The sequence below is a fragment of the Plecotus auritus genome, assembly GCF_963455305.1.
Source record: "Plecotus auritus genome assembly, chromosome: 12".
Classification (NCBI taxonomy): Eukaryota; Metazoa; Chordata; class Mammalia; order Chiroptera; family Vespertilionidae; genus Plecotus; species Plecotus auritus.
In genome coordinates this window covers 40,061,168-40,081,013 of record NC_137778.1, presented here as the reverse complement: position 1 = coordinate 40,081,013, position 19,846 = coordinate 40,061,168, and the positions used below count along the sequence as shown (strand labels likewise).

General features: G+C 46.3%; 1 protein-coding gene across 1 annotated transcript in view; it reads left to right on the top strand.

Annotated features, from left to right (window-relative positions):
• Positions 1-19,846, top strand: part of EEIG2 (EEIG family member 2) — a 37,402-nt gene that overhangs the window by 10,678 nt on the left and 6,878 nt on the right. Inside the window, exons 2-7 of the mRNA XM_080649000.1 lie at positions 7,978-8,098; positions 11,657-11,686; positions 14,322-14,438; positions 14,753-14,799; positions 19,277-19,380; positions 19,741-19,836. Coding sequence (XP_080505126.1) covers positions 7,978-8,098; positions 11,657-11,686; positions 14,322-14,438; positions 14,753-14,799; positions 19,277-19,380; positions 19,741-19,836 — 515 coding nt within the window. The remainder of the gene's footprint in view (positions 1-7,977; positions 8,099-11,656; positions 11,687-14,321; positions 14,439-14,752; positions 14,800-19,276; positions 19,381-19,740; positions 19,837-19,846) is intronic.

The following is a 19,846-nucleotide window of genomic DNA, read 5'->3' as shown; positions in this document are numbered from 1 at the left end:
AAGGGGCAAAGTAGAATTAGGTAAAAGGGGGGAAGCAGAACCAACAGCAGCCATTTGCCTTCATGTATTTATTTTCAGGACGGAGACTTGAACATGGTTATAGGGTGGGGTGAAGGAACAGTATAAGATAAAACAGGGATGCGAATATTAAAACAAACGCATGCCTGGAAGTCTATCTTTCCGTTGTCTTACAGAGAAAAAACATTCTTTTTCTGTCCTGGAACCTGTTTGCTATTTTAGAAGAAATTCCTCAGGCTTTTTAATCCAATGGTATTTCCAAGCATTGTGGCTTAGAAACCATCTCACACCCACGGCTCATTTCATCTCCACGAGACCAGGAACTGCCCATAGTATTGATTGTGGACTTGACATGTTTGCTTCGTTTCGTTTTAGTGAGTCATCAGTAGCATAGCATTCAAATGAACTCATTTAGCAGCGTTTTCTTCCTAGTTAGAATTTTATGTTTCCTGTTCGCAGACTGCAGCCACATTTCAGTAACGATTTCTGGGAATTCTCTAGTGCCAGTGGCTAAATGCGAAGCTGTTAACATTTTATCCCCTGTGGTTCCCTTTGGAGGCCAATTCAGGACCTGCTAAGGTGGTGTGTTTCTAAAGGCGTCACCCCTGGGTACCGTCCTGGACATGAAGGTCTTCCCCCTTCGGTCATTCCCTAGGGAATGACTTCCTGAAAGTTCAGATGAGTATCTATCTCACTGGGACTGTCCCGTGGCCATCACTGTTTCCTCCGTGTACAAGGCAGAGACAGTTTCAGAAATAACAGCCCCAGGAAGGGAGTTAGAAAAGATTGTTCGCCCTAGCCGGTTTGGCTCGGTGGATAGAGCGTCAGCCTGCGGACTAAAGGGTCCCAGGTTCGATTCGGGTCAAGGGCACATGCCCGGGTTGCGGGCTCGATCTCCAGTGGAGGGCGTGCAGGAGGCAGCCAATCAATGATTCTCTCTCATCATTGATGTTTCTATCTCTCTCTCCCTCTTCCTTCCTCTCTGAAATCAATAAAAAAATATTTTTTTAAAAAAAGGTTGTGCCCTAACTGGTTTGGCTCAGTGGATAGAGCGTCGGCCTGCGGACGGAAAGGTCCCAGGTTCGATTCCGGTCAAGGGCATGTACCTTGGTTGCGGGCACATCCCTAGTAGGAGGTGTGCAGGAGGCAGCTGAGTCAGTGTCTCTCTCATCGATGTTTCTAACTCTCTATCCCTCTCCCTTCCTCTCTGTAAAAAATCAATAAAATATTTTTTTTTTTAAAAAAAAAAAGGTTGTTCATAATCCTTGCAAAAGAACGGAATTGGTTCCAAAATTTTGCTTGTAGGCCAAATTAGTAGAGAACCTTATATAAGCAACCACAAATCACCTTTATAATCTCTTATTTATTTATTTTTTGTTAATCCTCACCTGAGGATATTTTTCCCATTGTTTTTCAGAGAGAGTGGAAGGGAGGGAAGGGGAGAGAGAGAGAAACATCGATGTGAAAGAGACACGTCAACTGGTTGAATCCCCCAGGCTCCCCGACCAGGGGCAGGGAAGGAACCCACAAGCCAGGTAAGTGCCCTTGACTGGAAATCGAACCCACAACCCTTTGGTGGGTGAGCCAACACTTAACTGTTTAGCCACACCAGCCAGGGCTACCTTTATAATTTCTAGCAATGCATCTGTATTAAAAGGAAAAATAAACTCAATTATTAAGTTAGTAATATAGATGCTAGGCATTTGCAATTATATGCAGTTGAGAACGGTAAACTCGCTCATGACAACAATGAAGTGTAAGACTTCCCGGAGCAGCCAAAACTGGTTTGGCTCAGTGGATAGAGCGTCAGCCTGCGGACTGAAAGGTCCCAGGTTCAATTCCGGTCAAAGGCATGTACCTTGGTTGCGGGCACATCCCCAGTAGGCGGTGTGCAGGAGGCAGCTGATCGATGTTTCTCTCTCATCGATGTTTCTAACTCTCTATCCCTCTCCCTTCCTCTCTGTAAAAAATCAATTAAAATAAAATAAAATAAAATAAAATAAAATAAAGACTTCCCGGAGCAACCAGGAGCTCGGTGATTAATAACTGCAGGGCTGCCACTTCCTCCTTCCAGGAACTGGACATTGGGAGCAGCTGGGAGCACAGGGAATCTGAGAGCTCTTTCTGCCAGGGTAGCCCATGCAAAGCCAGCACACACAACGACTGCGAGGCTGTCTTAAACGCCTGCTGCCTTTCTGACTTGCCTGCTCTGCTCCCACCGGGTTTCCGTCCATGTGAGGGAGGGTATCAGCCATGTCGAGTTGTGCATTGGTCATGCACACACCTGCAGTCCACACTCCCTGCTCCAGGGCAGCACAGCGCCCCTGCAGACCTGCGCCCCTCAGCACCGCCCCCCCCATCCCCCCCGCAGCGTGGCGGGTGCTCAGTGCAGCCCTTAAATCCAGCCCCTGTGACCTCACGCTTTCCCCGCTGCGCAGACCCCTTCCATGCTGTCCCTGGGCCGCCCTTCGGAGCAGACTGTGGTGCTGAGCCTTTGGCTTTAACTCACTCCATTTGCATGCACTGTCCTCATTGCCATGTCGTTGTGATTACTCTAAGGATAATAACCCAGACGGCCTGAGTAGAGCCTTCACCAGACAGCGAGTGATAATATTCTCGTGCTCTTTTGTTCTTCTGTGTTTTTTGTTTGGTTGGTTTTTGTTTTCTTTCTCTTGTGCTCTTTTGTCGTGTTCCACTCATTTCACTCTCCACCTCGGGAATGGGAGCATTCTGCGGTCCCCCCCCCACCCCCCCGCCTTATCTGTATCTCCCAATAGGCCTTGGCAGCCTGGCCGTGTTCCCTGGAAGTGACGACTGCTCGTCACTGTACAGGAACCGCCCTCTGATCCTAGAGTCGGTCCCCGTCCAGTGGCTGCACCGGTGCAAGTACCCGAGGAGGGGAGAGCACACCGCAGAGCCCGTGCAAGTCCCCTCTCTTGCTCTCAGGGTCTCATTACAAGGCAACGCCAGGTGCACGGGGAGATGGCCAGGCCTGGGCCCGGGTGCTCCGTGGGCAGAGGGTTGGCCCGTGCACCAAAGGCTGCGGGTCCCATTCCCAGTCAAGGGCAGCTACTGGGTTCAGGTCCCATCCCTGGCCCCAGTTGGGGTACATGTGGGGGGCAACCAAGCAATGTGCCTCTCTTACGTCGATGCTTCTCTCTCTCTCTCTCTCTCTCTCTCCGCCCCCTCCCTCCCTTCCGCTCTCTCTAAAAATTAATGAAAAAAATATCCTTGGGTTCAGATTAACAAACAGATGAAAGAAAGAAAATGTCCCTGGATTTTATGGGAACAAGGGAATTATTATGCCCCATGACTCAGGAAATGTATCATAGAAAAAGCTTTGGAGAGAAGTGTTGATTCATAGCGCCCTGTCGGTTTACACAGTGCTTTAAATATTTCATTTTCCAACGACCCTTTGAAGTAAGTTTTTCTACCATTTTACAGACTCAGCAACATGTGTTTACCAATTCGTAGCTGACTACAAAACGTTTCATAAAAGCTGTAGCTGGTTTGGCTCAGTGGATAGAGTGTCATCCCTCAGACTGAAGAGTCCCGGGTTGCAGGCTTGATCCCCAGTGGGGGGCGTGTAAGCGGCAGCTGATCAATGATTCTCTCTCATCATGATGTTTCTCTGTCTCCCTTTCTCTAACATCAATAAAAATATTTTTTAAAAACAACAAAAAAGAGATGTAGGCAGTCAATGAACAGTGGTCTGTTGACAAACTTGCGCATGTTAGAGCCTGTCTTTCCTCCAGCGGAGCCCCTCCTCCGGTCCAGGCCAGCACCCACCTGTCGTCTGCATGCCTTCCCCGCTGACCTTCTCAGGGAGGGTCCCCTCTGGCGCCAGCATGCACACGCTGTCAGATCTGGGCTTTTTCTCGTCACTGGTTCCTTCCTGTCCGCACTAAAGCGTGTTAAAATGAAATCCCCCCTCCACCGCATGCCCCCCTCTGGCTGCCACACTCATCTTCTCCCCTTTATGACTAAAACTAGAGGCCCGTTGCACGATATTCGTGCAAGAATAGGCCCCTGGCTTCACTCCCAGCCTCCCGGGAGGCAGCCCGTCCCCACTCCCCAGCCGCCTGGTGCCTGGCAGCTGGCACATCCCCGCTCCCAGACCCCCCGGGAGCCGGCAAGTCCCTGCTCCGGGCCACCCAGAGCCGGCCCGTCCTCACTTCTGTCTGGAGCACCCCTCCAGTAGCTCCCTCCTCCGCCCCCTTCCCCTCACGGCAGGCTTCACACCCGCTCTGCATATGCAAATTAACCTCCATCTTTGTTGGGTTAATTTGCATACTCACTCTGATTGGCTGTGGGCGTAGCGGAGTGATGGTTAATTTGCATGTTTCTCTTTGATTAGGTAAGATGTTTGAAAACAACTGTCTGTGTTCCCAGTCTCAGGTCCCATAGTTATCTGCCTTCCACCCCCACCTTTTCACGTAAGCTGCACAGACCACTGTTAGCAGTGACTTCCTGGTCGCTTCTTTTCTGTCCTTGTCTTACCTGCCCTCTCTGCCACATTCCAGATTGTTGAGCAAGTCCGCTTTGCAGGCTTTTCCCCTGGTTTGGTTTCCGTGGTAACATGGACTCCTCTGCTTCTCTCTGTTGACTGAGGGTCTCCTGTGCCTGCCTCTTTTCCACTTGAACACCTTCGGGTGTTTCAGACTCAGCCCTCCCTCCTCCCTGCTCTGCTCACATCTCCCTGAATGGCCTCGTCCATGCCCATGGCCTCCATTCACATTCACATGCTGAGGACTTTCACTGTGTCTGCAGCCCCGCCCTTTGAGCTCTAGGTCTCTGTGTATCCAAACGAGGGCCTCTCAGGCTCCTCCACCGGAAAGTGCCCAAAACGGGGCTGTGGTTTCCCTCGCTGACACCACCAGCAGAATGCATGAAGGCGAGAAACGCTGCTGGTTCAGATGTTTCCCATTGAATGATATCCTGTTCACCCAGTTCCTCCAGCCAAAAGTGCCCCTGGGGTGTGAGATCCATTTATCCTTAGTGCTGTCATTAAGAGCCACACTTGTATAGATCTGATTTATCCTTGGAGTCTTAAAATATTTGGTCTTGCCTCCTTTCCCAAAGGTTTGTTTTCTCAGGAATTTATATCTTTCATAAAAGAAATTAATGATGAAGCAATTTCTGTACTTGTAAATGTAACCATTATTTCTCCCTGGAGGACAGATGTAAGTGGACTTAGAACTGCTTAGGTCCTCGATAATAACAACTTTCTAACATTTACTGCGGAGATCACTAGAAGCCAGGCGCTGTTCCAGACACCAGGCATAATAATTCACCTGATTTTCTGAAATCCCCACGAGGCATAGGTACTGTTACCTTCCCTGTTACACAGAGAGGTTAGGGGATGTGCGCAGTGGGACAGCTGCCACGTAGCAGAGGCACGATTTGAACCCAAACGACTGGCTCCAGATACAAGCCCTTAACCTCGCCAATAATATTGTCTGGCAGAACAGCTTGCATTCCTCATAGCAGTGTGTTTTCTTTATCACCATTTCTAAAAAGTTAAAAATATGCAACGGAGTGACGAATCTCAGGGAGAAGGGCAGCCCGCCCCCCCAGAAGAGATTGACCAAAGAACTTATATGCATATACTGTATGCATAACCATGGACACAGACAATAGTGCGGTGAAGGCCTGGGGAGGGGGTGGGGGAGAGGTGGAGGGGGTCAATGGAGGAAAAAAAGGGAACATCTGGAATACTTTCAACAATAAAGATATATTTTAAAAATACTTCAAATTTCCAAGACATGCTATAATTTTAAATATATGCCTCGCGCCCTGATTGGTTTGGCTCAGCGGATAGAGCCTGCGGACTGAAGGGTCCCAGGTTCGATTCCGGTCAAGGGCATGTACCTTGGTTGCGGGCACATCCCCAGTAGGGGGTGTGCAAGAGGCAGCTGATTGGTATTTCTCTCTCATCGATGTTTCTAACACTCTATCCCTCTCCCTTCCTCTCTGTAAAAAAATCAATAAAATATATTTTAAAAACAAATATATGCCTCACATATACATATGCAAGTTATTCTTACACTACTAAGTAATGCAGTTCACTAATATAGTAACTAAGGCATCACAAAAAAACAGATACATAATTTTTATTTTATATTACTCTTATTTTCTAAAGACCTCTTAGATTTTCCTTTGCTCCTTTGAAGCATAAACAATAACCATAGCAACATTTTGCTGCTTTTAATTCCTCTGCTTACGTACGTCACAATCCGCATCTTTATCATTTTATCTTAGAAATACTTAGCTTTCCACAATATCAACACAAATCATATTCTGTTGCTTTGTTTCTTGAAAGTGGTTAAGCAACCGTATAAAGCTCATAGGAAATTGATGACTCATGTAACGGAAAGCATATACTAATGTGGCTTTTGTCTCAGTTGCCAAGAAGTCTGAGTTTGTTTCCATGGTAACCCATCAGTATGACAAATTGTCAAGAACGGCCACTTTTTTTTGTTTGTGTGTGTAATTTGGACAGCCTTCTAATAGCTCTGTGTGTGTGTGTGTGTGTATTAAAGATTTTTATCACAAAAAAATTCTGAGTAATTTCCTTAGACACAAAATTTATTTATTTAGAGACACTGTTTAATATTCCGAAGCTATTATTTTGATATTACAAAATCTAGAAGATTATTTAAATTAACATGTCTATTTCTACTTGAGTTTCTGTTAATGAAGGCCATCATCAACAACATTCACTTACAGTATTGGTTCATTTGAAATACATTGTATGTGATTACAGGAGAATCTGCCACAAGCAAGGCAGGGAAAAGGAAATTAGGACGCCTAAGGAATGCGGACTTAGGGACCGATGGGGGAAGCCACTTCAGCCGGTTCTTGCCAGCCCTCCCTGGGTGGCCAGTGTTCTAGGATGGGGAGTGGCAGACACTGAGGAATTCAAGGAATCGAGGCAGCCCAGGTCATGGGTCATACGGACACTGCAGACTGAGCTGGGAAAGATTCTCAGAGGAGGTAATGACTAAACTAAAGGAGTTAAAGCTAAACTGGTGGCCCTAGCCGGTTTGGCTCAGTGGATAGAGTGTCGGCCTTGGGACCGAAGGGTTCTGGGTTCAGTTCCGGTCAAGGGAGTGTACCTAGGTTGGTCAGGGTGCGAGCAGGAGGCAACCAATCGACTTGTTTCTCCCACATCGATGTTTCTCTGTCTTTCCCTCTCTCTTCCACTCTCCTGAAAATCAATGGGAAAATATCCTCGGTGAGGATTTGAAAAAAAAAAAAAAAAAGCTAAACTGGTAAATAAGGGAAGTTGAACGGGAGAGAAAACATTACGAACAAAGGTATACAAATGAGAAATAGTGTGACAGAAATGATCCGTTGAGGGACTGAATGACCAGCGGTATGAGACAGAAAGGGTGGAGAGATGAGACTAAAGATGAGCAGGGGCTTGGACCGGATCCTCTCAGATACGGGGAAGCAGGGAAGGACTTTAGACAGAGGAAGGTGTTCTCCGGTAGCAGCGAGGAAGGTAGGTTTGAGCGAGGGCCATTTAGGAGGCTGCTGCTGTGTCAGAGAGGATCTGATGGGGGACTGGCTTAGGGTGGTGGTCAGACACAGGAAAGGGGTTCACTCAGGAACAGTTGTGAAGTAACAGAGGCAGGACTTGGTAGCTGGGCCTGGTCCTCAGTGGCCGGGCATGACACTGATTCATTGTGTGTCGAATGAATGAATGGTGAAGCTCCAACTTAGAGACTGAATTGATAAGTGAACTCACCTTTTTCCAGTGTCTGTGGTAACTAAAACCTTCAAAGATGTTTCGGATCCCATTGTTAGGAATTTGTTTGCTTCATGGCTGTTTCCAAATACTGGCATCTAACATAGTGCTTTTGCATTGCAGACTTGGGTGGCAGATGCGTGCCTTTTTGTCATGCCATCGATAATAGTTCATTAACTGATAGTTCATTCTTTTTTCCCCCTCAGGGAGGTGGTGCAAGCGAACTGTGTTCACTGGAGGAAGAAGTTCTCATTTATGTGCAAAATGAGCGCCAGCGCTGCCACGGGCATCCTGGATCCCTGCATCTACAGGGTGTCTGTGCGCAAGGTATAAAAATAGCCGTCAAGTCTCCCCTTTCAGGAGCCATAATTAGCCCCCTACATGCTGACGCACTTTATTTAGCTCTGCTTTGTCCTTAGAGCTGTTACATGCCATTTCCCTTCATACTTGCAGCCGAAATTCAGATCACTGTGACAACCAGGGTAAAGAATCTGAAGGTATAAATTAAAATATTATTCAAGAAACTTACCTCACTCACGCAATACATCTAAGTATTAACCTTATTTGTATTATTTGGGGAGCTGTGTATGTCTACCTCCTGCTATGCATTTACTTCCTCTTTGTTAGGCATTGTTTTAGGGACTTGACATATGATGTCTAATAACAATCCCGAAAGTGGGTGTTATTTTTTTCCATTTTCAAGAAAACTCAGGCTCAGAGAGGTTGTTACTTGCCCAAATGCACATAGCGCTGAACGTCAGAGTATTTCTTCAAGTCATCACGCGCAAAAGTTACCAAGCATACCAAGCAGCATGGCGGCATGACCAGAACTCAAAAGGGAAAAACAGGGAGGGGGCTCAGCAGGGCAGAGGCCATGCTCTGTCCCTCTCCTTCCCAGGAAAACAGGGCAGAAAACACGGGGGCACAGGGCAGAGAATGAAAGGGCTCATTTTTCAGCCCCAACCCTAAAGTACTGATTTTTTTTAACTCAGTTAAAGCTTGATGTTCAATTAAAGAACATTCAACAATAAAAATAAATAAATAAAAGGAAAAATATAATAAAGAGACCCATGGAAGATATAGGTATGGGAATATCAAATACAAACTTTTACAATAAACATAATGAGTGAACAATATGGGGAATTCCACTAGATGACTAGACACTATAAAAAGAAATGGAATCCTAGAACTGAAAAATACAGTAAAATGTAAAGGTAAATAAATGAAGATAAACCTAAGCTGGTATATTTAACAGCAGATTTACCACAACTGAAGAGAGCTTTGGAAAACTGGAAAGTGAGACGGAAGAAAGTATCCCGAGTAAATCACAGGGAAAGGGTGGGATACACAGAAAAGAGTGTGGGGTGTGGGCAGCAGTGGAGGGGCTAACACATGTGTAATTGGCGCCCTGGAAGGAGGGGAGGGGTTGTGGCTGAGAATCTTCTCACCTGGTGAAGAATATCAAGCCCCAGATTCAGAAGTCCTGTAAACCCCGTTGAGGATAACAAGTCTGGCGTCTTTAAGTGACAGTGGTTGTCTCTGGGACGGGGGTTTTTGACTCTTATTAAAATCTTTGTACAATGGGTTAATATGGTCAACTAAGTAATGAAGAAATTTAACCTTTCTTTGGTGATTAATGTTCTTGGAATGTGTCTGGAACCTTTTTGAAATTTCTTCAGCAAGTAGATTAAATATTAGCTTGTCTTCTCACCATTTGTTGCTTTCAGATTTAAGTTCTAAATAAAAATTCTGGAGAGGAGCATCTAAATAGTTAGATTTAAGATCATCAGAATTTTACTATCTGCTAGTGGCCTGGTGCACGGATTTGTGCACATTGAAAGGAAATTAATTAGAAGAAAGATTTGTGCAGTAATTATGTTACTGCAAAAAATTACATGTCAAAATAGTATTTATAATATAGTATTATAAAATTAAAACACGTGTGCGATTGGCGCCAATGATAGCTTTATATGTATCACACATGCATGAGTCAGTGTTTATTTTTAAATTGCTAGTGTGCATCATATGTATCAGCTGGTCAGATGGTCAATGAATAAATCAAGATGTGGTTCACGTTGAATGTCAACAAAAACAACCAAATTCACGATTGACAACGACAGATCGAAACACACGCATGCGATTGGTGCCAGCGAGAGCTTTATATGTATCACACATGCGCTAGTCAACATTTATTTTTAAATTGCTAGTGCACGTCATATGTACCAGATGGATAGATGGACGGACAGTCACTTAGCCTTTTATATATAGACTAGAGGCTCGGTGCATGAAATTCGTGCATGGGGGGTGTCCCTCAGCCCAGCCTGTGCCCTCTCCAATCTGGGATCCCTCTCACAGTCAAGGAATGCTGGCTCCAAACTGCTCACCTGCTTGCCTTCCTGATTGCCCCTAACTGCTTCTGCCTGCCAGCCTGATCACCCCCTAACCACTCCCCTGCCAGCCTGATTGATGCCTTACTGCTCCCCTGCCAGCCTGTTTGCCCCTAACTGCCCTCCCCTGCAGGCCTGGTCACCCCTAACTGCCCTCCCCTGCAGGCCTGGTACCCCCCAACTGCTCTCCCCTGCAGGCCTGCCCCCCCCCCCCAACTGCCCTTCCCTGCAGACCCAGTCACACCCAACTTCCCTCCTCTGCCGGCCGGGTCACCCCTAACTGCCCTCCCCAGCAGCCTTGATCGCCCCCAACTGCCCTCGCTTGCAGGCCTGGTCCCTCCCAGCTGCCCTCCCCTGCTGGCCTGATCGCCCACAACTGCCCTCCCTTGCAGGCCTGGTTCCTCCCAACTGCCCTCCCCTGCTGGCCATCTTGTGGTGACCATATTGTGAGTTGGAGTAATGGTCAATCTGCATATTACTATTTTATTAGATAGGATAGAGGCCTGGTGCATGGGTGGGAGCCAGCTGGTTTGCCCTGAAGGGTGTCCCAGATCAGGATGGGGGTTCCCTTGGGGTGTGGGGTGGCCTGGGCGAGGGGCCTGTGGTGGTTTTTAGGCTGGCCACACCCCCCGGTGACCCAAGCAGAGGCCCTGGTATCTGGGATTTATTTATCTTCTACAATTGAAACTTTATAACCTGGAGTGGAGCCAAGCTTTTTGCTCACTCCGTGGCGGCAGCCATTTCTGTTGGGATTTATGTATCTTCTATAATTGAAACTTTGTAGCCTTAAGCAGAGGCCAAAGTAGGCCAGGGTTGCAGAAGCTTGGCTTCCTCCATCGCTGCGGGCAACCCTAGCCTCCTGCTCTCTCCAGCTCTGTGGCTGCCGCCATTTCTGTTGGGCTTTATTTATCTTCTATAATTGAAACTTTGTAGCATTGAGTGGAGGCCTGGGCCAGCAAAGGCAGGCAGAAAGCTTGGGGTTTTTATGTATTTATATTTCCATTGCCAGGGAAACCCAAGCCTCCCTCCTGCTCTCTGTGGCTGCAGCCATCTTGGTTGGGTTTATTTGCATATTCCCTCCTGATTGGCTGGTGGGCGTGGCTTGTTGGTGTAGCGGAGGTGCAGTCAATTTGCATATTACTCTTTTATTATATAGGATAGGATTGAAGGCCCGATGCACGAAATTCATGCAAGAATAGGCCTTCCTTTCCCCCAGATACTGGCACTGGCTTCCCTCTGGCACCCAGGACCTGGGCTTCCCTCCGGCCACCGGCAGGCACTGGGACCCTGGCTTCCCTCACAGCCCCAGCTTCATCCGGAAGGTTGTCTGGAAGGACGTCCAGTCTAATTAGCATGTTACACTTTTATTATTATAGATTATATATACTAGTATAGATATTTGCCAGTATGTAAATGTCTAATTCAGAATTATTTGATATGTATTTCATTTTAAGTCTTTAATTATATGATACTTAATCATGTTTTCTATGTTTGGCAGGAATTAAAAGGTGGAAAAGCTTATGCAAAGGTGAGTGAATGGTCTTTAACTCTTTTGGAGTGTGTCATTTATAAACCTAAAAATTAAATAGAGTGCTCTTCTAATTGCCGTTCAAATGGGCTGTTTTTAAATAAAGCAACTTGGAGATTGAACAGTTGGCTTCAACAATACATTATAGGCACATTCTTTCTAAATGCTGATTATGGGATGTTCTTCTTAAGTTTCAGTGTCAGTTCCAGACTAGAAGATGATTTCTGGTTTGCATTCAGTAATTACTCTCCCCGGGAAGTAGTCCCAGTCCCACCTCCCCCCGGTAGAGTAGGACCCTTCTCTGTGTCCTCTTACCCTCTGTATAGACATGATCTCTACCATCCTTTATTCTTTTATTACCTGTACGGAATCATTGAAGAATGTGTTCACCTTTTTGCTGAATAGAAGGAAGTGGTGACAGAAACCCACATACTCTTCTTTTACTTTCAGTCTCTGTGATGGTATCTTCATCAGTCAGTGATCTGAGCCAAGAACCGGGCACTAGTCCCAGCCATCACACCTGCCTAACTCCCTAAAACTAGTTGGTTGCAATGTCAGTTCGGATGCTCTTTGCTACAAATAACAGAAAAACCTCCTCGCCTAGAGATGGCCAAGGACCGAGGGGCCAGAGACAGTCAACGTGGACAACGTTTTCAAGGAGCTTTGCAATAAAAGGGGAGCAGAAAAACAGTTCAGTAGACAGAGAGAGACGCGGGCTGAGGTTTGGGCTACTTTTGTTCATTAAGGCGGAGAAGATCCAGCATGTTTGTGTACTGGTGGTAATGATCCAGTAGAAAAGGCAGAGTGCAGGACAGGGCCAAGTTCCTGGAGCCGTGAACTTGAGTCAGCACAGCCAGCTCCCTTCCCCTAAGTGGGAAAGCAGACATGCGGGCACAGATGCAGGCAGGTGAGTGGATGTGGCTGGAGATAAGAGCTTATGAAAGTTAAGTGCTCTTTTTTTATGTATTTATATTTTTATTAATTTCAGAGAGGAAGGGGGAGAGAGAGAGAAACATCAGTGATGAAAATCATTGATTGGCTGCCTCCTGCGCGCCCCCTACTGGGGATCGAGCCCACAACGTGAGCATGTGCCCTTGACCGGAATTGAGCCTAGGACCCTTCAGTCTGCAGGCTGATGCTCTCTCTATCCCTGAGCAAAACTGGCTAGGGCAAGTAAAGTGCTCTTTTGATCTCTCTTCTTGAGGGAAGTAAGACAAAAGGCATTAGCACGGAGTATAGATGTGAAGGAGGTGTTGGAGGTTTAAAGAGAAAAGATAAGGTCTGAAATAGGGCCTGTGGGTGATTGTGATCAGACAGCCATAGGGGTCCCCAGATGTTCCCTTGGATGTGGCTTCTCTCTCATCATTGATGTTTCTATCTCTCCCTCTCTTTCCCTTCCTCTCTGAAAACAATTAAATTTTAATGAATTTAATGAAATTTAAATGAATCAACCAATGAATGCATCAATTAAGTAGAACAACAAATCAATAATTTTCCTCTCTCTCCCTCTCTCTCTCTCTCAAAAATCAATTTAAAAAAAATTAATTAAAAAAATGATATACTGGGGTTAACTTGTACCACTTGGAAACAAAAAATAGGGTTGAGCACGCCAGAGGAAAGACTAGAGGGCAATCTGGTAGCTGCAGAAAATGGGGAGCAAGCCTGGGTAGTGATAAGAAGGAGGACTAGGTTTGAGCTGCACTTCTGGAGGCAGCCAAGAGCATTGGTGTGGGGCTCAGCTTTGGGGAAGGGAGGAAGTAGGGTTTTTAAAGAAAGATTCAGCTCAAGAGTGATCAGCCAGGCAAGGTTATGGAAGGTGCTGGAGAAGAAGGGGCTAGTACCAAGAAAAGTGTGTGACACACACATCATTCTAGTTCCTGCGTGGAGAGTGTGACTGTAAAAACCTGTAGCTGCCTGCAGCCCCCAGGCGTTAACTGGGAGCTGAGCCAGCCGGGAACAGGGAGGAGGAAATGTGGTCCGTGTTTGAATGTATATGCAGATGATCTTGGGTCTGCTAGCATTTCCCTTAGTGCAAGTACTCCTTGCTCACAGTGATTTTAGTTGCTTAATATGCATCCTTGATTTTTACTTCAACAGTTACATCGTTTATATTTAGCAGATCAAATATATTTAGCAGATCAAATCTGTGATTTCATTGCCTAAGGTTGCATTGCTTAAGATAAGAGTACAGGCCTGGCTGGTGTGGCTCAGTTGGTTAAGCACCAAAAGGTTGCTGGTTCCATTCCCAGTCAGGGGTCAGGGCACATGCCTGGGTTGCAGGCTCGATCCCTGGTAGGGGGGCGTGCAAGAGGCAGCCGATCTATGTTTCCCTTTCACATCGATATTTCTCGCTTGCGCTCTCTCCCTCTTCCTTCCTCTCTCTCTGAAAATCAATAACAAATCTTTAAAAAAAAAAGATAAGAGAACAGTAGGTAATACATTTTTTACCAAAAGTGAGCCAATTTAAAGACATATTAAGCAAATAATACAACAGGTATTGTTAAGATGGCAAAAATTGCAAATGACTGAAGTTTGAAATAACTTGTGTAGAGCATCGGTTGAATGTTTATTTTAAGGAGAACGTGATAGAAGCTTAGTAGATATTCTATTAATATACTTTTTTTTCTTTTCCTAGCTGGGCTTTGCAGATCTAAACCTGGCAGAGTTTGCTGGATCAGGAAATACCACTCGTCGCTGTTTACTGGAAGGCTACGATACCAAAAATACAAGACAGGATAACTCCATCCTTAAAGTAAGCACGGGTCACGATTTACATGTCAACACAGGGGGTCCTCTGCCTTTAAATAAGCAGGGGACATACTGTCAAGGGCAAGGAGGGACGCAATACTGAGACCGCAAGCTGAGCACACCCCAAAGTACTCAGCAGCCCCCCAGTAGAAAGCGGCACTGCAATACGGGGTGCAACCCAGCTCGGCAGCCGTTCTGCTCAGTCCTTCCTGAGCGGCGAGCCCGGGGCGCTGCTGTGGCCGGGGCGTGCATTCGCAGAACGCGGCTCCTCCTCTGAGGAGACCTCTTATAACCCGTCTTCCTCTTGCTCACGTGTAGGTTTTCATCAGTATGCAGCTGATGTCTGGTGACCCATGTTTTAAAACGTAAGTCGATGCTCCATAAATGCATTATTTCTCTGACAGTATCATAGTCATTTATTTGTTTCAAGTTTTCATTCATGTCTCATGGTGTTTATAGGCTGATCCCAGTGAAGGGCTAGTTTCCCTCCTGTGGCTGACCTGACCCCCGTGGAAGTTACTGTTACCTATACCCAACAAGCTCTCCGCACCCTGAATTGTTTCAGCTCTTGTCATCTTCGGGTTTGGGGTGAAATGATATAAATGAGGCCTCAGTCATGTCTTCAGCAAATAGCCAGCAAGTGCCTTACCCTGTACTGGGCCCTGTTCTAGACATGACAGAGAGCAGGCAGAAAGAGACCCGGTCCCAACACCTCGGAGCTCATCTTCTGAAACAAACAGCAGACTAACAAGTAAATACGTGATGGAAAGATGGCAGTGAGTGCCTTGGAGAAACCAAAGCAGGGTAGGGGGACCCCGGCAGGAGGTGTTTCTCTTTTCCATGGAGCAGGCAGGGATGTCCTCCCTGGCAAAGATGAAGCGTGAGGCCGAGAACATGGTGCAGGTGCAGATGTTGGAGAAGCGGAAGCATGTGGGAGTTATTTTCAAACTGCTCCTGGTTTCCACGGTTCGATTCCCATCAGGGCACATGCCCGGGTTGCGGGCTCGATCCCCACTGTGGGGTGTGCAGGAGGCAGCCAATCAGTGATTCTCTCTCATCATTGATGTTTCTCTCCCTCCCTCTCCCTTCCTCTCTGAACTCAATATATATACATACATACTTTTTTTAATCGCTCCTGGTTTCTTCGTGAACGAGGAAGCCAGGTGATCACTGGAGGGTAAGGACACGAAACGCAGAGCTGGGGTTTGGGGAAAGAGGAAAAGACATGTGAAGGCTCTCAGAGCGAGGACGAGAGAACCAGCTGGGAGAAGGGGGATTGCCTGTCAGCCGTGCGAAGACACTTAATAATTAAACCTGCAAGTTAATTAATCGTTATTTAAATATCTGAGAGAAATGTATTTAGAAAAGTAAAGAAAACATTAATTACTGCCCTATGCATCATTCCTGTTTTTAATAGCAGCATCTATATAGTTTCCTCCTTACAAACTGTTTCGTAAGGACGAAAACACATCCTTTAACACAAATCAATTATTGATTAAAACTATGCGTTTTCTTCTCACTTAGCCTTCCTGTGGTGTCTTCTCTCAGACCATCATTTCCTGGCTTTTTTCTTCATTTCCTGTTCTCTCGGGACGAAGCCATTTTCGCTGTACCATATTTGGTTTGTTGGGTCAAAAAGTGGTAGCAAAACTTAGTAGAAGACAATGAATTAATTATTTCTTCTTATGAACTTTTTACAAATAGTCTTACTGGCCCTTTTTCTGCCATTTCCTCTCCCTGCTTGTGAAACTCAGATACTGAAAAGCTAAAAAGTAGATCACCTTATGTCCTGTGTTATCTCCACAAATATAATTCTGACAATCTCGAGTTGATACTTATGGAGACTTTTATAATTTATTAGAATAAACAGGCATTACCTCATCACAAGATATGTAAAAATATCTGTTTTCTCTTTTCTTTGGATATGTGAAATTGTCATTTTAGAGGTTATTTTTCAGGTGCTTTTAACGTTACTGTGAAACTAAAACAAAACAAGCCCTTGCTGTAGCCGGTTTGGCTCAGTGGATAGTGTTGGCCTGTGGACTGAAGGGTCAGGTTCGATTCTGGGCAAGGGCATGTACCTCAGGTGCAGGCTCGATCCCTGGCCCTGGGCCGGGTGCACGCGGAGGCGGCCAATTGACAGGTCTCTCTCACACAGATGTTTCTCTCCCTGTCTCTCCCTCTCCCTTCCACTCTCTCAAAAAAAAAAAAAAAAATCGCCGAAACCGGTTTGGCTCAGTGGATAGAGCGTCGGCCTGCGGACTGAAGGGTCCCGGGTTCAATTCTGGTCAAGGGCATGTACCTTGGTTGTGGGCACATCCCCAGTGGGAGGTGTGCAGGAGGCAGCTGATCGATGTTTCTCTCTCATCGATGTTTCTAGCTCTCTATCCCTCTCCCTTCCTCTCTGTAAAAAATCAATAAAATACATTTAAAAAAAAATCAATGGAAAAATATCCTCTGGTAAGAATTAACAACAACAAAACAAGCCCATCTCTTTTGTTCTGTGATTGAGCCACATTCAGTTTCTTTTCTTTTTTTTTTAATATATTTTATTGATATTTTACAGAGAGGAAAGGAGAGGGAGAGAGAGCTAGAAACATCGATGAGAGAGAAACATCGACCAGCCGCCTCCTGCACAACCCCCACCGGGGACACGCCCGCAACCAAGGCACATGCCCCTGACCGGAATCGAACCCGGGACTCCTCAGTCCACAGGCCGACGCTCTATCCACTGAGCCAAACCAGTTTCGGCAAGTTTCTGATAAGGGACACAGAACATTTCAGAACAGAGGGTCATAGAGTAAAAGCTGGCGCGTGACCGGCATCGGGGATTAGTTATCCAGCGACTGAGTCGTCTCGGGAGCTGCCAAGGCCCAGCTGAGATTGAGATTCTCCGTTCGCCCCAATACCGATCCCCGTGCGGATGAGTTCCCTCCCTGATGCTTCATGGCCCAGGATCAGAGCGGCTGGTGCAGTGGCTGAAATCACCAAGGTCGGGTTCTTCTAGTTTGTTAAAGACTGCAGATCGAGGGGTGCCAAACCGAAGGTATTGCTGAAAGCGTGTGGGTCTGAAGTCGGGACCCACACCGGGCAGGAAAGAGGGAAGCCGAGGGAGGCTGATGGAGAGGGAAGAGCCTCGGCTGGGAGTGCCTTAGGGTTGGAGAGCAGGTCTGGGAGGTGAGGGCTGGAGACTCTGTAATCAGGCCGTCTGAGAAGGGAAAACCAAAGGAGCTGGCATGAGAAAGATAGGCATGTAGACATAGGCCTGAGTCACCATCAATGATTCATGACTGTAGACTCCATTCTTCGGAAGGGTATTCCTTTTATATATATATATATATATATATATATTTTTTTTATTGATTTCAGAGAGGACGGGAGAGAGAGAGAGAGAAACATCAGTGATGAGAGAGAATCATTGATCGGCTGCCTCCTGCACGCCCCGCACTGGCGATCGAGCCTGCAACCCGGGCATGTGCCCTTGACCGGAATCGAACCTGGGACCCTTCAGTCCGAAGGCCGATGCTCTATACACTGAGCCAAGCCAGTCAGGATGGAAGGGTATTTGCTTTACATCCGTTTTTCTTACAGAAAGTTGAATGCAGATTTTTTTCACCAAACTATTTGACATTACAGCAGGACCTCAAATAACATTGTTTTGTTACAACATCGGGAGATACTACTGTAGGAACTTTACTCTTGTTTGTATCAATTGGCCTATGGTAAAATTGGTCTTGTTTCCCTTAAAGCCGCAGAAACTATCAACAATGTTAAGTGAGGCCTTGCTGTATTAAAAATATAGCTTTTGGCCTGGCTGGTGTGGCTCAGTGGTTGAGCATCAACCCATGCACCAAGAGGTCGCTGGTTCGATTCCGGATCAGGGCACATGCCCAGGTTGCAGGCTTGATCCCCAGTGGGGAGTGTGCAGGAGGCAGCTGGTCAATGTTTCTCTCACATTGATGTTTCTATCTCTGCCTCCCTCTCCCTGCCTCTCTAAAAATTCAATAAAAAGCATATTAAAAAAAAAAAAAGTTAGTGGAGCCGACAAGAGAGCGGAGGCAAGAGGTAGGAGGCGGAAGTATCCCCTCCAATCATCTCCCAGATGCTTCCCTGCCTCACCTGCGATTCCATTTGACAGATGTAGCACCTTCGACTCAATAGTGCTGGGGCCTGGCCAGCATGACTCAGTGGTTGAACATCAACCTATGAACCAGGAGGTCACGGTTAGATTCCGGTCAGGGCACTTGCCCGGGTTGCAGGCTTGATCCCCAGTGTGGGGTGTGCGGAAGGCAGCTGATCAATTATTCTTTCTCTCTCATCATTGATGTTTCTATCCCTCTCTCCCTCCCCCCTCTCCCTTCCTCTCTAAAATCAGTAAAAATATATATTTTTTTAAAATAGTGCTGGGGACTCACAGACAGAGCCCTTCTCTTTTATGGACTCCCCTTCTAGTCTCACTGATGTTGATAGGAAGGGAGAGGGAGCGATAGAAACGTCAGTGATGATAGAAAATAATTGATCAGCTGCCTCCTACACACCCCCTACTGGGGATGGAGCCCACAACCGAGGCATGGCCCCTGTCCGGGAATCAAACTGTGACCTCCTGGTTCATAGGTCGACACTCAACCACTGAGCCACATTTTTTATGTGTAAAAGAACCTCTCCCTACCCCCATGAATTTTATTCAGGTCTTGAGGATGCTCTTACATTACTTGTTGATTTTTATTACTTTTGCCCTCAAAGAGGTAACATTACAGGCACCTGCCTGAGGCCGGTTAGTGACCACACAACCAGTCTCTCACCGGAAACCAAGTTCTGATCCTTAGAAATGCTTATTTCCAGGCCTCCTTCTACGTCCATGTCAATACCGATTGCCGGTGAATCCGAATCTCTGGAAGAAGATAGAAAAGGAGGAGAAACTCTCAAAATCCATCTTGGAATAGCAGGTATGGCTGTGACGTTCACTGGGTTTTTAATTGGTGAGATTTGCATAATCCCTCCCACATTTAAAATTCAGTGGGGATGTGACTTGACCCATTTTATTAGAAATACTAAACAATAAAAACAAAGATTATTTAAGGTAGAGTTCTGTTAAATCTTATGAAAAATACCATAGTTCTTCAGTAAACTAAGGTATTAAGTTTCATTTTCTTGCAATAGGGTTGTTTACATTGCACTGATTTCAAGGAATCTCTTTCACTCTGCAGTTTGCTTTTCTTGGCAGTTTATAAAACCCGCCGATTAGAATGCAATTGCCTGTTGTCTTGTGAGCAGTGACAGGAACATGATGTTATGACATGTTGCAGATCTCTCAGCAAAGAGCGCCTCTGTTCCAGATGAGCTCGGGGCCTATGGACATTCGAGAACGTCGAGCCACGCGAGCCAGCAGTCCAAAGTATCAGGTAGGGGCTG